Source organism: Vombatus ursinus, unplaced genomic scaffold, assembly GCF_900497805.2.
Source record: "Vombatus ursinus unplaced genomic scaffold, bare-nosed wombat genome assembly UNPS02004827.1, whole genome shotgun sequence".
In the NCBI taxonomy this organism is placed as follows: domain Eukaryota; kingdom Metazoa; phylum Chordata; class Mammalia; order Diprotodontia; family Vombatidae; genus Vombatus; species Vombatus ursinus.
Window position 1 is genome coordinate 1,172,920 of NW_020944605.1, and position 16,255 is coordinate 1,189,174.

General features: G+C 37.0%; 1 protein-coding gene across 1 annotated transcript in view; it reads right to left on the bottom strand.

The window, feature by feature from the left end:
- The window catches only part of DMD (dystrophin), a 2,133,690-nt gene that overhangs the window by 770,463 nt on the left and 1,346,972 nt on the right, over positions 1–16,255 (bottom strand). The window contains exon 49 of the mRNA XM_027841994.1: positions 6,221–6,329. Coding sequence (XP_027697795.1) covers positions 6,221–6,329 — 109 coding nt within the window. The remainder of the gene's footprint in view (positions 1–6,220; positions 6,330–16,255) is intronic.

Sequence of the window (16,255 nt, forward strand, 5' to 3'; positions counted from 1 at the left end):
CAATGCATCAGCAGGGTGATGTGTGATTTGCAAGTGAACTGGATTTAAGTGAGGCAGAGCTGTGCAAAGTCATCAGCCTCACTCTCTCCTTCAGAGTCATTGGAGGTTGGTGGCAAGACATAGGTCAGGTCGACTGGCAATGACCCTGGATGCAGTGGTAGACCCCGGCCTTTTTAAGCTAGGTCTCAGTTTGTCTGAGGCAACACCCATTCAGCAATTAAAAGCTAGGTAAGAATTGAGGCAAAAGATGGCCTAGTTTGATTCCCTAACGGAATCAGTCTGGGAGGGGAAAACTCTCTGAGTTTCTGGCCAGAACAGAAATAACTGCTGTTTATACTCAGTCACCTAAGGATAGGGAAAAGTCCCATCCAAACGAAGTTGGGCCCTTGTGACTTGGGGGACTTCTGAAGCACGATAAGTCACCATATTTTGCCCTGTTGACCAGACTTATTTACAAATGGAGAGCATAGAAGCAGTGATCAGAGAAGCTAAGTCTCACTTTAATCTTGCTGCATATCCTCCCTATGCTAAGACAAAGTAAATTTCCATTTGTTAAGTGTTCAATAATTTGTGAGTGCCTCATTTTTTTTCTCAACATGGAACTTGAACAGGGTGCTCGTCTTAAGGTTGCCCCTAAAAATTGTCATCACAATCTAATCCGGTAGAAATCATTTTAAAATTGTCTACCCTGAACCGAGTCTGGTATAGATGGTTAAAAAGAAAGAAAGAAAGGAATCATCAATAGGGACAGGAATAGGAACTCGGGCTGGGGCTGGGGCAGATGGCTCTCCTTCAGTTTGTGAGTTTGCTGTTCTTGAAGAAGATGAGGGATGGGAATTAGAAGAAGAAAGAAAAAAAATGTGTGGATAGGTTGATGTCTTTTCCCAGGATTATAGTAGTCAAATAGCTTATATAAATGAAATTCCATGGTATAAAAGTGCCCAATTCAAAACAGAAAAGAAAAAAACTATAGAGTAAGGCAACATTTGGACCAAAATTAGCCTCATAAAAACATAGGAGAACCCAACAAATTGACCTGGTCTTGGAGTCCTTTTATTTGTTTTTATAAAATTCAGTTAATGTGAATGATAAAGGATCTTTACAAGGGAGAAGCTTGATATTTAGTGAAAACCACCTTTAAAAATTCAAATAGGAACAAATAAATAACGTTTTGAGTGATTCATTTTTCTCTTTTCCAATTAAGGTTTTAATAGCACACTTTCCCTGCCTTTCATAAAATACAACATACTCCAGTGTCTTCCCATCTAGCTCTTACACCCAAAGCAATGCAATATAGTCAGATGCCATGCCGATAGGAAATCCAAACAGGACTTTATGAATGCCCCTTTATGTTTTGTGCCAGGCAATACATAATGCAAGCAACACAAATACAGGGAAGTTCATCCCGACGTTGGAGAAATTTCCATTTAAACCCGACCATAGAAAGTAAATCCAATATATCTGCAACCATCTACCTTTTTCCCTTTTCTTATATTTTTAATGACACTCAATGGTTTCTTCTTGCAACAGTACAAATCAGTAGGTTTAAAAATGCCATAGGATTGAAGTATTTAGTTGACTATTGAGGCTTTGAAATCTGACTGTTGCAAAAGAACTGTACATTTCTTTCTCTGTAACTAGAAATAAGTCTTTACTTTTACTTTGTAAGGAGCCTATCAGAATTAAATTACTCATCTTAGGAGAATGATGTGTCTTCAAATTCAATCTTCAAAGGTTAATAAATTTGAATAATAATAGCTAATATTTATATACTCTTTAAGGTTTGCAATGCATTCCACAATATTATTTTATTTTTTCCTCACAACAATCTGGGGGTGGGTGTTGGTACTATGATTAGCCTTATTTTGCAGGTAAGGGAACTAAGGCAAAAAGAAGTTAAGTGATTTGCCCAACGCCACATAGCTAGTAGGTGGCCAAGACTAGATTTGAACTGAATTTTCATTCCTTTCTATAATTTTCTATAATTCCTTTCTATAATTTAATTTTAAAAAATAATCTTCATACATGCTACTTAAAAATATTTCTTTTGAGACAGAAAAGCATATACTTGTTTTCATGCTTTGTAGGCTGCCTGATCTATCCATTTTGTTTACATGGTTGTAACAGCTAAAAACTGGGGCACGATTATGAACTCTATCCAGGAGGGACACAAAAACTGAAGCAACTTGCTCAAGGTGGATGGATTCTGCATTAATTAGCTCTGAGAAATGTAGACAGCTTTAGCTACAGTACACTTTTATTAGTTCCAAGAACTGAAGCTTTGCCATGTGTGCCATGAATATGAGAGAAATATTTCATGTTGTCTCTGTTCTCCATTTCATTATACTTCAATGCAAAACTTCAATTAAGGGAAGGTCAGAACTAGACCATAATAAATACTTACTGACTGACTGACTGACTGACTATTGCTAGACAAAACCAAGGGACATCCTCTATCCCAGGAGGACTTAGCCTTTATTGTTTACGTATCACGGACCCCTTTGACAGTCTGGTGAAGTCTATGGACCTTTTTTCAGAATAGTTTAAATTCATACAGTATCTAGGATTACAAAGGAAACCAATAATATTTAAATGCAGAAGGAATATTTTTGCTCCATCTAAGTTTATAGACCCTTGAAATCTATCAATGAACTCTTGGAGTCCCTGATCTATTCCTAAACCATCATTTTAAAGATGAGGATACTGAGGCCCAAAGAAATAATTCAGGTTATCCAAAGTCATACAGCTAATCCCTTGCAGAGTCAGGATTAGGACTCCCACTCTCCTGATTCCTAGTCAATTGTTCTATATGTTACATGCATTCAGTTTATTCTGTATTGTTTCCTTGCTAGATAAGTCCATTTAAAAAAATTATACGCTGTATTACTTTGTAGCTGAGACATGCCAGCTCATAGACACGACTAGTTGCTAGAATGCCAAATAAATTCATTTTTGTAAAAATTTAATTTTGGAGGAGGCAACCCACAAGTGTGGTTTAAAGTGTGGTCCTCTCCACTTCTAAGTCTCTGATCTAAGAATCCCAAGGTAAAAAGCAGAGATTTGAGATGGGAGCTCTCTCTAGTGGTAATCTTTTGCAGTTTCTGGTTCTGCAGCAATGGAGTGGAAAGGCGAGGAGAGGAAATGGAGGATGAATGGGAAGTCCCAAATGGCAGCATCATGGAACATAGAAGAGTTCCTCTGGTCCCTGAGTCATTCTACCAGGGTATCTTAGGTCCTCAGGAAAGGACTCCTAGAAAGCCATTTGTATGTAAATGAATCAGAGACTCCTTGACTTCTCCTGTGTGTGTGAGACTGTTATGTGCATGTTTCCATGATACCAGCGAGATCTCAGAATCTTTATAGAGTAGGGGCTGAGTTGCCTTCTGTTTTTTGCTGCCTGTAGCACAGTGCTGTGCACATGCTAAGGATTTTAAATGCATGTTGAGTCATCCATTCATTCAATAAAATGAAAAGAATTAAAGGCAAATGGGAGGCAGCTGTTGAGATTACAATATTCAGAAATTTTCTTTTCTCTCTTTAACGTAAATATGTGTGAGTGGTGGTTCACAGCATCCGAATTATGAATTGTTTATGCACCTGATTTAGCAAAGTAGAAGAATCATTAGAATTTTTTTCTCTCAAAATGAAGCAACATGAAAGAATTGAATCTGGCACTTACAAGTCACTCACCAGGTAAAGACATTTTTGTTATATTTTGTTTTCCTTTCAATGACAGTTGTATTTGAATCCTAATATATAGTAGGGTACTATTTCCTAATTCTTTTTTTCAGACAATATATTGTGAAACCAGCATCATAAATATAGCTGACCCAATAGCAACTATCCATTTAAAGTTAAACTTCAGGAAAATAGGATATACTTAAGTAAATGTCCATTCAGGATATGAAAATATCTCGGATTGCTTAAACAATATACACTTATGCTATGCAAGGTGCTGGGGAAATGGTTTGGTTTCATCATCCAAAGACCAGACTGGCTAAGTTCTAAAAGTTCTGGTGATAATGGCCACCAGGTAGAAATCTTTTTTTCAACTAAAGAAACTCATGAAAGCTTCCTGCCAAGGCATAGAAAGGACTTTGCTAAGCATCAACGGATATGCATAGCGTCTCCAAAATTGTATTTGCTAAAGTATAAGAGAAGCAATAGTACCTTCTTTTCTAGAGTTTATGAAGCATGTTTCTCATGACAACTCTTTGAGGTTAATAATGTACATATTGTAATTCCCATTTTTTTTAGATGAGAAACTAAGGTTTAGCTGTTAAGTGATTCACCTAAAACCCCCAAAGCCCAGAAACTGAACTTCATAATCAGGTCTTCTGGCACTTAGCATACTGCTCTGTACACTACGTAATGTTGAGAGTTATCAACTACACTACGTTGTTAATAAATTAAAACAATTATAATAACATTCATTTGAAATAAAAAAAACAATTCTGAATATAATTTAATTTTTAGTAACTCAGGAAACACTTCAGGTTCCTGCAATGCCTTAAGGTTATGATTATGACATAAATTGTTATTCCACTGCAGTTGTGACATGCCAATGAACAGAGATGTCTAATTGCTAGAATGCCAGAAAAATCTGTTTCTGTTAAATTTTGGAGGAAGCAAGTCACAAGTGGATCAAAGAGATGGGATATTCTAGTCCTGGATCTGCAAGTAATTAGCTGTGTGACCTGGACAAGTTAAATTGTTTCTCTGGGTTTCAGTTTCCTCGTCTGTAAATAGACGTGTGATCTGATGAGAACTAAACTACTATTTTAATAAAATATTTTGAGAGATCCCAACAACAGTCTGTGATAGGAATTTCTGGAGCATAACCCATTTATAAATTAGAAACTGGCTTATGCATATTATCCAACTAGAAAACAAATTCAAGTGGACAACAATATAGTACAAAATGAATGCATATGTGCTGAGGAAACACAAATTTACAGCTCATAAAAAGAAACGGACCTGACATAATCAGCTGAATACGGATCCTGACATAGCAAGTTTAGGGCCTCAGACTGACAAAAAAAAAAATAAAATAATGCTTGCATATCATGTTCACTCCTCCTATGTCACTGAAGATAGCTCTGAATGTTCAGAAAACAACAACAGGAACACAGTCCCTAAGTTGCAAAGCGGTTTTTAATTCAAGTAGTGTTCGTACCTTCTGCTAAAATATTTTCTAGCTACCATAGTCATAAAAAAAGTTAATTTAGAATATTAACAATGAAAGACAAAAAGCAATCTACCTGACTTGACTCATCATACTTCCAATCATCCTTTTGATCTCTTAAGATTAGGCATGGCAAGATCAAAATATTGTTATTTCTTCCTAATAGTCATCTAGTTCTTTTTTTTTTTCTTTTTCCCATCACTCCACAACCCTACTGTTACATTAATGCTTCTTTCCCTGGTGAACTGGAGTCAATATTGTATTCAAATCCACCAACCAGTGAATGGATTGAATGCCAAATAAAAACTGACTATAGAAAGCTTTTTCTGAGAAGAGATTAGAAAATAGCTAAATGAAGACTTTTTTTTTTCTTCCAAGCCTACTTGGATGACTGGTCAATTTGTTTCTCCCACTCTTCCTCCTCCCTCCTCCTCTTCTTCATCCTTTTCATCCTCCTCCTCCTCTTCTTCTTCCTCCTCCTCCTCCTTCTTCTTCTTTTTCTTCATCATAATCATCTTCTTCTTCTTTCTCTTTCTCTTTCTCTCTCTCTCTCTCTCTCCTCCCTTCCTCTCTTCCTCTTTGTTTCTCACTCTTGCTCTCACTCTTGCTCTTATTTCTCACTCTTGCTCTTTAGGTTTTCCTAAAGTTAATTTTTTTTTGGGGGGGGGGTTAGACAAGGGGGTTAAGTGACTTGCCCAGGGTCACACAGCTAGCAAGTGTTATGTGTCTGAGGCTGGATTTGAACTCAGGTCCTTCTGACTCCAAGGCCAGTTCTCTATCCACTGTGCCACCTAGCTGCCCCATAATATTAATTTTTAAATGTTTTTGTTATATCTGTTCCTTATCAAGACTCCTACAAAATAAATACCATTTTTTAAAAATACCATATTTAGATAAGATATAATATTTAAAAACTTATTTCACATGCAACATTAGTCAAAACTAGATATAATTTTCCCTTTTCACATTTACTTGTAGAATCTTTATACTTCTAGTTTATTTTCTAAAAAAGATAATTTACTACATTGTACTTACAGACACCAGGAACAGTAGGTCCAGATGCTACTCCTTTTGGCTTTCCCTTTATGTCTTCAAGTAAATGATTTATTGCCTTCCAGTCAGAGCTCAAGTCTTCTAATTTTCTCTGTAACAGAAAAGAATGCATTTTACTTATTAGATAAATACCTTAAAGATATTTATTACATTATTTTATTCATTACTTTGGACTAAATTACTATATTTATACATTTTTATTTAAAATTAATTGACCTTCGGTATATTTCATTCGTTGAGAAGTTCTATACAAAATTTAATCATCCATTGCTTCTACAAATAGTCATTTAGTATCCATTGGACTCAAGGCACTATTTTAGATAAATTTTAACTTACAAACAAGTTAGAATAATGAATTTTTATCATTTGTAATGTTCTTTTTTGGGGTCTGAACTTGTTATTTAATTAATATAAGAAATTCTCTTCCCAATCTGGACTGGTGACTATTCTACAACTCAAAAAGCATTGCTAGAAGTACTACAAGGTTAATTGACCTACTCGGGGTTATATAGACACCATTTTCATGGGCAGAGTTTGAACCTATGTCTTTCTAAATCTGGGGTAGGCTTTCTATCCATTATCTCGCATATGATACTACTTAAAAATGAAAAAAGGCAGGAATTTTGATTATCAATTCATTACTTTTGGTTACAGTATATGATCTTTTCCATTTTTTTTTTTGGCCATTTTTGGCAACTCTCCCCACCCCTTTTCATTATATTTTGGAAATTGATCCCTGAGTGTCTTTAAACCATGTCACTTCCAGTAAAGATTTTCTCTGTATTTTCTCAGTTCCAGCTATTTTTAAACAATTAAATTCATTTTGTTGAGTGCCATTTCTACTATTTTTCTGGTATGTTTTATACCGAGGTATTACCAGTCTGAACATGGTCATTCCACAATCACTGATGAGGAGCAGAAATTGCTTTAAATAACTCCAAGCTACTTTCTGTTACCAAATCCCAGCTTTTTAACATCAACGTCCTCCTGTTGATGCTATCATGGCTATGAGTTCTATGAATTCTCAAAATAGTCAAAATTATAGTTGGCCCAAAGAGCAATGTAAAGAACCATAGTGGGTACAAGTGAGCAGTGGTGATATATACACAAAAAGTAACATATATAAAAAAAACCACCAAGGAGATATAAAACTGGAAATTTTGTGGGATCAATCACATGGTAAATATAAAGAATAACAGATAGTGAGGTGAAGTGCTGCACTGGTATCCTTGAAACACTGAAAGAACCAAAGGAAATCCCTTGCACACTGGGTAGAAACTCTATGAAAGATTTGTGAAAACACTATAGACAAGATATGACAAGATGGGGAGGCATGGATAGATTGTGATAATGTACAATAACATTAATGCTGATAAGATAATAGATTAATTAGGTGTATTTCACTGTATAATATTGTATAGTATTTTATTAAGTTATACTACACTGTGTGGTACTATTAATTATTATGCTATACTATTTTGAGGGGAATAGACTTATTTTTCTTTGGTATAGGAAACTCCCAATGAAGAAACTTCTATTCATGCAGATCAGCAACAGTTCTGATTACAAAGCTTTTATCTTAGAGAACTACTTGGGGAATTGATAGGTTAAATGGCTTACCAAGGGTTGCATAGAGAGCATGCGTCTGTGCCAGGACTTGAACATAGGCCTTCTGAACTCTTAAGTTAACTTTTTAGACATTAAACACTGCCTTTTTTAAAAAAAAATAATTTATTATTAATTTTTTAACATTCTCTTCTTTTTATATTTTGAGTTCTAAATTCTCTCCCTCCCTTCCACTTCTCCTGCACCTGCTGAGAAGGTAAGCAAAATTATACCAATTACACATGTGAAACCTTGCTAAGCATGTTGTCTGTCCATTTTGTAAGAGAACTAATGACATCACGGGGTGTCACCTTCAATTGTACGTGAATTGAACTTAAGTGAGGCAGAGTTGCACAGAAATCTTCCAAAGTCGTCTAAGTCCAGTGTGCAAGACAATAATCAAAATGACTAGTGATAGCCTGGGATGCTGTGGATGACCTTGGCATCTTCAATGATTGATCAAAATCTAAGCTCTCCATAGCACCTGCTTCAGCCACTTTCATAGACATTGGAATAAATTGCTCTCATCTGCCCATTTTGTCAGGGGAAGTCTTCTCATGATTGGGGTAGACACCACCCCCCCAACTAACTGATGGATTTGAGGTCCATTGGTCACCCTCAATCAGGTTTAGTCTATCTGCCAGATGGAACTGGGGTATGGCCACTGTGCATCCTATAGCTTCTTGGAGCCACAGGTGAGAGTTGAATGACAGATGGACACCAAAAGTAGACGAGCAGCCCTGAAAAGGTCTCAGCAAGCACTCACTCTAGAGGTGCTAGTCCTCCTTGGCAGCTAGATGGTGTGATGAATAGAGTATCAGGCCCTGAATCAGGGAGACTTGAATTCAAATCTGACCTCAGACACTTACTAGCTGTGTCACCCTGGACACATCACTGTTTGCCACAATTTTCTCATCTGTAAAATAGCTTGAGAAGGAAATAGCAAACCACTTTGGTATCTTTGCCAAGAAAACCCGAATGGGGTCAAGATGAGTTGGACACAACTGAAGAACAACAAACACTGGTAAAAATGGAACTGGGTAGTCAAGAAAAAGAGGAGTCAGATATTACATCATGCAAAACATATTTCCATATTAGCCACAACACAAAGACCAAAAAAGTGAGAAAATTATATTTCAATTTGAGTTCATCAGTTTTATCTGAATTCTGATTGTGGATGGCATTTTTTCATTACTAGTACTTTGGCATTGTCTTGGATAATTGTATTGATCAGAATAGCCAAGTCTTTCACAGTTGATCATCTTTACAGCACTGTTGTTCCTGTGCACAGTGATATCCTGGTTCTTCTCACTTCACTTTGCATCAGTTCATATAGGTCTTGCCATGATTTTTTTTTCTTTTCTGAAACCATTACCCTTGTTACTTCTCACAGCACAATAGTATTCCATCACAATCATATATCACAACTTATTCAGTCATTCCCCAATTGATAGGCATTCCTTTAATTTCCATTTTTGCCACCACAAATAAGAGATCTGTAAGTACTTTTTTACATGTAGTTAATTTTCTTTTTCCTTTGATCTCTTTGGGATATGAACCTAGCAATGGTACTTCTGGGTCAGAGGGTAAGCACAATTTTACGCACCCTTTGGGTGCAGTTCCAAGTTGTTCTCCAAATTGGTTGGATCATTTCTCAACTCCAGTGTATTAGCATATATCCCCTAAATGCTGTCTCTTATACTGTGATATATGGAAACAACAGCTCTCAGCTATTGGATAATTTATCTAGGTGGGCCAGATACTTAGAACATGAAATCAATAGTTTTATCTCCAGATTCTCTAGCTAGTTTACATTATTAGCTGTACTAACTAGAGGGAAAAATAAGGTTTTGGTGGTATGGCTGTTAAGGTGCTACTGGCCACAGAGGGTATCACTTAACCCTGTTTCAGTTTCCTCATCTGTAAAATGAGCTGGAGAAGGAAATGGCAAACCACTCCAGTATATTTGCCAAGAAAACCCTAAATAGGTTCATGAAGAGTCACACATGACTGAAATGACTGAATAACAGCAAAAGCTTTTAACTGTTCTAGTATGTACAAATGGTTCTAATGCAGTGAAATTTTCTTGTAATGAGTATATTACTAGAAGCTGCATTCCTAGTCTGTAAGAATTAGAGATAAAATGATAGCTATTACCAGTCTCTCCACAGTAAAACACTAAAGAAATGCAATCTTTGAACTCATTGTGTTCACACATTATCTTCATTCCACTTTTTTCCTCTTATAACTAAAATATTTTCTATATTGTTGTTTTGTCTATGTGAGTCATTTGGGAACTATATAGTTTGTTTTGTAGGCTTGTTTTTTTTTTTGAGAGGACTGTGGTAGTCAACTGGGAACTGCTGATAAGAGTTAGAGGAAAGCTAATTCTAGCGTTGAGGAAAAGGGCAAAAACATAAATAGTTTAGCTCTTCTTTTTCCCTCTCTGCTTATGCTATAAATTATAGATAGTATATTTTTGCTATAGAGAACAGGAATAAATACACATATTTATAAAGGATTGCATAGGGGCAGCTAGGTGGCATAGTAGATAGAGCACTGGGCCTGGAGTTAAGGAAACCTTAGTTCAAACGTGGCTTCAGATACTGCCTAGATGCTGTGTGACCCTTGGCAAGTCACTTAACCTCTGTTTACCTTAGTTTCCTCATCTGTAAAATGGAGTATATCAACAAAACACTATTACTGTAGCTTACTTTGTTTTGTTACATATAATTCTTTAATATTTTATTCTTTTCACACCTAAATAAAGATTATATTTCCCTAATACCTCCTCAGTGTAGGAACCTCTAAAAATTGATACCTAATGGTGGAATATTCATATATTTTAAGGCTTGAGGGAAAGAGATCATCTGCCTTAGGAAAGGCTGGGAATAAATCCATTTGAAAGAAAGAATAAGCAGTGAAATCAAGTGATTTGACTAGGATGAGAAAGCCATTAAGTGAAAAAAGAGAGCTTGATATGTGACCCTGACATTTTCTTGCCTGCTTATTTTACGTATATCTTTGTATATATGTATGTGTATATGTATGATGTATACATATATGTATTTTATATACATGTGTATGCATATATGTGTATGCATGTGTGTGTGTGTATGTGTGTGTGTGTGTGTGTGTGTGTGTGTATATATCTTTGAATATTCATGAAATGGGGGCAGGGTATGGCAGACTGTTGAGGAAGGACCAGTGTAGCTAAGCTTGGAAAAACTCATCGCCACTTTAATGAAAAGCTGAGGAAATTTTAGGCCACAGTAACTCTAGAAGACTTGCTGCTAAGTCAGTGAGGAATTCCAAACTGCACGGGTAGAAGGGAATGCCTTATAGTGATAAAATTGCAGATCTTACATGTATTCAAATCAACCTATATCATTAATGCATTAATGATATTATGAAAAAACATTCCATTATTCCTGGTTAAGAACAATGGAAAAGGTAAGGAAGCCTATAATATTTTATGACAGAAAATGTTTCTAAACTTGTTGAGATTAAATCAAATTTTCACCGCTGATGCCTCTGCAGAGGTAATTCTGGTTTCTTGAAAGCTGTGCAAGTGGTATTGCTTTGGGGTAAGTATCTGCAAACTATATGAATGGGGGACACAGAGCAGTACAGTTTGTGGATAGCCTTGAATGCCTTTTTTTATGATTCCTAAATATCTGTGGGTTGTTACTGTTTATTTTTGCCTTAACATTTAAAATGTATAACTTTTTCTCAATATTTTTGGATTTTTCCCATTAGAATATAATGTCCTTAGGGGTAAGAACTGTCTTGTTTACTTGTATTCATATTCCTAGTGCTTAGCACAGTGCTTAATAAAGTATCTATCTATCTATCTGTCTGTCATTAGCAAGTTACTTCATCACTTCTCTGGGTGCCTTACTTTCCTTATCTATCATACAAGAGCACTGATATTTAGGATTTCTCAACCTTTTGCCTATGAATGTGTCCTAGACCTTTCTGGTGGTGAAGGATAAGTCTTGGCAAAGGTTAAAGACTCCTCTTTGGAATAATAGTCATGAATGTAAACCATAAAATGCATATTATTGCAAAGGAAACCAATTATATTGAAATATAGTTATCAAAATATCAAATCATATTAATGTCAAAGTACTTTTTTTTTTAATTTTTGACTAGGCAATGGGGTTGAGTGACTTGCCCAGGGTCACATAGCTAGTAAGTGTTATGTGTCTCAGGCTGGATTTAAATTCAGGTCCTCCTGAATCCAACACAGGTGCTCTATCCACCGCGCCACCTAGTTGTGCCTCAAAGTACTTTTAAGAAAAACCAATTTCACAGAGCCCAAGTTAAGAATCTAGGAAGATGACCCAAAAGATTCTTTCCAGGTCAAAAATGATTTCTAGAAAGTAAACTGAGGCAGTGAGGTGGTACAGTGGACAGAGTGCTGTGCCTGAAGTTGGGAAGAGCTTAGTTCAAATCTGGCCTCAGATACTTACTAGCTGTGTGACCCTGGGCAAGTCACCTAACCCTGTTTGCCTCAGTTTCCTCATCTGTAAAATGAGCTGGAGAAGGAAATGGCAAACTACTCCAGTATCTCTGCCAAGAAAACCCCAAATAGAGTCACAAAGAGTCAATCATGACTGAAATAACTGAACAACAGAAAGTATACTGGATTTGGATTTAGAATACCGAGGTCACAACTTTATTACTTCTTAGCTGTGTGACCCTGAGCAAATAACATTTCAATTCAATTTGACAGTCACTTATTAAGAGCCTACCATGAGTTTGGGGAAGGTATGAATATAGATGCCATGCAAATCTTACAAAATATATTGTAGGAAGAGAAGTGGGTACAGTAGCATGTGTATATATAATGGCTGCAAGGCAGAATGTGATCAGTGTAAAGGAAAGGTCCAGGAAAGAGTAGACTGGGAAAACTTTCAGATGAACACTGTTAGGGAAACCTTCATAAAGAATATGACCCTTGACATGGGCCTTGAAGGGATGAAGGGATCAAAGACAAGTCGATCTAGTTGTGGGAGCATTATATTTACAACGTGGGGGATGATATGAGCAAAAGCATAGAGATGAGATTTAACAACAGAGACTATGTCTCATACCAGTCCCTCAATTAGAAATCTGTTATTTTAAGATCCATGGAATATAATGAAAAATATTTTTTAAATCTAAAGTGTCTTTGATAATCCATCAAGAACTTTAAGTGTTACTAATTCAATTCTACATTACCCAATATGAATTGTAGTATTTGATATGGAGAATTGAGTAGGAAAAAACAAGGGGCTTAAAGGCATTCTTTTATGTTAATAAAATCTGTGGTTTTTCTTATACTCTATAAAACATTTTTATAAAAACTGAAGAAAAAAAAACCCTGATAAAATCTGGTTATTTTGGTGTGTGGGTATGCTTGTATAATGTCCAAAATCTACCATGTCACACATACCCCCTATTCAATTAATTACAATTAATTAATTACAATTAAATACAATTAATTACCTCTGAAGAGGTGGGGGTTTGGGGTGCTCCTAGATGCACAGAGGCACCCCAAGATCACGGGAGGTTTTGGGGTGCTGGGAAAAAGCCCAGATCGCGGTGCTGAATCTGCCTGAATGAATTCAACCCAGATCTTCTTCCAGCCAGAGAAAAAGTTTATTCAAGATAAAGCATATAGGCCAGACTCCCAAGGAACCCACACATCAGTGATCTAAATGGGGGCTGGGGGCTAAGGAGGCCAGGTGACGCTCATAAGGACGAGTGGCCATGGGAGTGTCAGCCTCTAGACTTGAGAAATTCCCAGCCTCTGAGTGGAGGCTGGGGTGGATAGGCCATGTAACACTGGTGAGGATGAGTGGGGCTTGAGGGCCTCAGCCTCTAGGCTTGAGAACAGCTCAGCATCAGAATGTGGCAAAGATGAGTCTTAAGTACAGAAAGACTGGGGGAGGGATCCAGGAGTGGCCAAGCAGTTTGGAGTGACGGGAGGAGGGGTCTAAGGAGATCTGGATGGGGGTGGCTAGTAAGCTGGGGTGAACAGAACTCCTGGGTCCTGGACCTCATGGCTCCTAGCTAAGATTAAGGGTGGGATCTGGCCAGGAAGGCAAAACAATGGAATGAGAGGCCAGTTGAAGGGGGGAGCTGATAAAGAAAAAGGGCCCAGGTGAGAGTATTGTTTGGAATGTCTGAGAGATTTGAACAGACAATGAGAATAGATAATGAAGGCAGCTGGAAGAGGGGGAAGTTTGCTTTCAAAGGGAAGTAAAAGCAGTTTCTAAAATGTTAAGGTTTTCCTAGGACTGGTAGACAAACTGAAGCCAGGTTCTTTTTAGGGGTTCGGAGAGGAAAGGTGCATTTGAATAAGCTTAGCCAAATTCCTTTTGAAAAGGGGCAAAAAGGGGAAAAGGGGCAAAGGTAAACCTCTTCAGTTCCCCATTACCTCCAGTATCAAATATGAAATCCATTGTTTCGCTTTTATCGCCCCTCATAACCTGGCCTCTTTTCACCTGGCCAGTTTTTTTTACATATTGCTCTCTACCTTGTACCCAGTGACATTGGCTTCTTCATGTTCTTCCCACATAATACTCCATGCCCTGACTTTTGGAATGTCACACGGGCTATCCCCATGTCTGGAACTCTCTTTGTCCTCATTTCCATCTCCTGGATTCCCTGGCTTTCATCAATTCTGTGTTAAAGTCTGACCTTTGGGAAGGAGCTTTTCCAACTCCTCTTTCATTTTATTGTCTTCTGAGAATGTTTCCAATTTATCCTGCATAAATCTTGCTTGTACTTAATTGTACCTTTTCTCTCCTATTGGACCATGAGCTTGCCTTTCTTTATATCCACAGCATTTAGCACAGTACCTGATGGGCATAGCAGATACTTAATAAATGCTAGTGGACAGGCTGGATGGGTAGATTTTTCTTTAATTTTTATTAAAGTTTTCTAGAGAAGTTTGGGTCATTATTTTCTTTGTAACTACTTCTGCTGTTGGCCCCCATTAGTAAAATTAAATATTACATCAGATATTAAAAACTATAAAACTAAAATGCAATAGCTACTGAAACAAAAACATATGTACATTTAGGAATAGGGTATAAGAGAAGATTCTGGGAAGACTGCAGACACCAGGCTTTCAAGATTTTCCCCCACAAAAGAGATAAAATACCACTTTAAGGCAAACAAAGTACTGGTAAAAAATAAGAATAGGGGCACAAGAGGGGTCTTCCTGGGACAATTCAAGGAGATCAGAAAAAATCCCAGGAAGAGGTTTAGATCCTGTGAAGAGTAAACACCTCCAGGCTAGGGTCCATGTTAACAAGTGGCAAGTCCTGGGGTTAGTTGGTTTGGTAGGCTGCCTTGGCCCCAGTCACAGAAACTTTTACCCCCGGGATAGTGAAGGGGGAAGTTGGGCATCTGAGCCCTGGGAAAATCGAAGGAACCTCTGCTGACAAGCCCCAGCTGTGCTGCAGTGGGGTGGAAGGTGAGAAGGAACCAACACACAGCACATGCTGGTTGAGTACAGAAGCAGTGGGGCAAAATGCCCCTGGCTGTGGGCACTTATAGGAGGCTGGAGATTTGACTTTGGTTCTGGGCTAGAACGGAGAACTGAAGATGTGAGGCAAAAGGCACCATCCCTCATACCCTAGGGCTAGAGGTGATTACAAAAATTAAGCTATTACTACATAAAAAAATGTACAGGCAAATGAGAATGAATCCAACCATAGAAAGTTATTATGGGAATAGAGAAGACCAGGGTTCATCTTCAGAGGAGGATATAAGCAAAGAAACCCTCTTCTACCCCAAAGAGTAATGTCAAATGGTCACCTGCCCCAAAAGAATTCACAGAGGAACTTAAAAAAGACTTTAAAAATCAAATGAGAGAGATAGAGGAAAAACTTTAAAAAAAGAATAATCCAAGAAAAATAAGATTATGAAAAGAAAATCAACCAATTAGAAAAGGAGATCCAGAATCTTAAAGAAGAAAATGACATCTTAAAAATTAGAATTGGGCAAGGTGAAGCCAGTGAAGTTATAAGAGATTAAGAAATAATTAAACAAAATATGAATAAAAAAATAGAAGAGAAAGTGAAACATAAGAAAAACAAATGATCTAGAGAACAGGTCAAGAAGAGAAAACATAAGAATAATTGGACTACCTGAAAGCTATGACCAAAAAAGAATCTGGTTACAATAATACAAGAAATAATTTTTAAAAATTGTCCTGAAGTATTAGAACAAGGGTGGGGAGAGGAAGTAGAAATAGAAAACAATCTACCTATCACCACTTGAGAGAGATGAGGAAAACTACGAGGAAAACTCATAGGAATATTTTAGTCAAATTCTGTAATCCCTAGCTCAAGGATAAAATATTATAAGTACCAAGAAAAAAACAATTTAAATATGATGGGGCTACAATTAGAA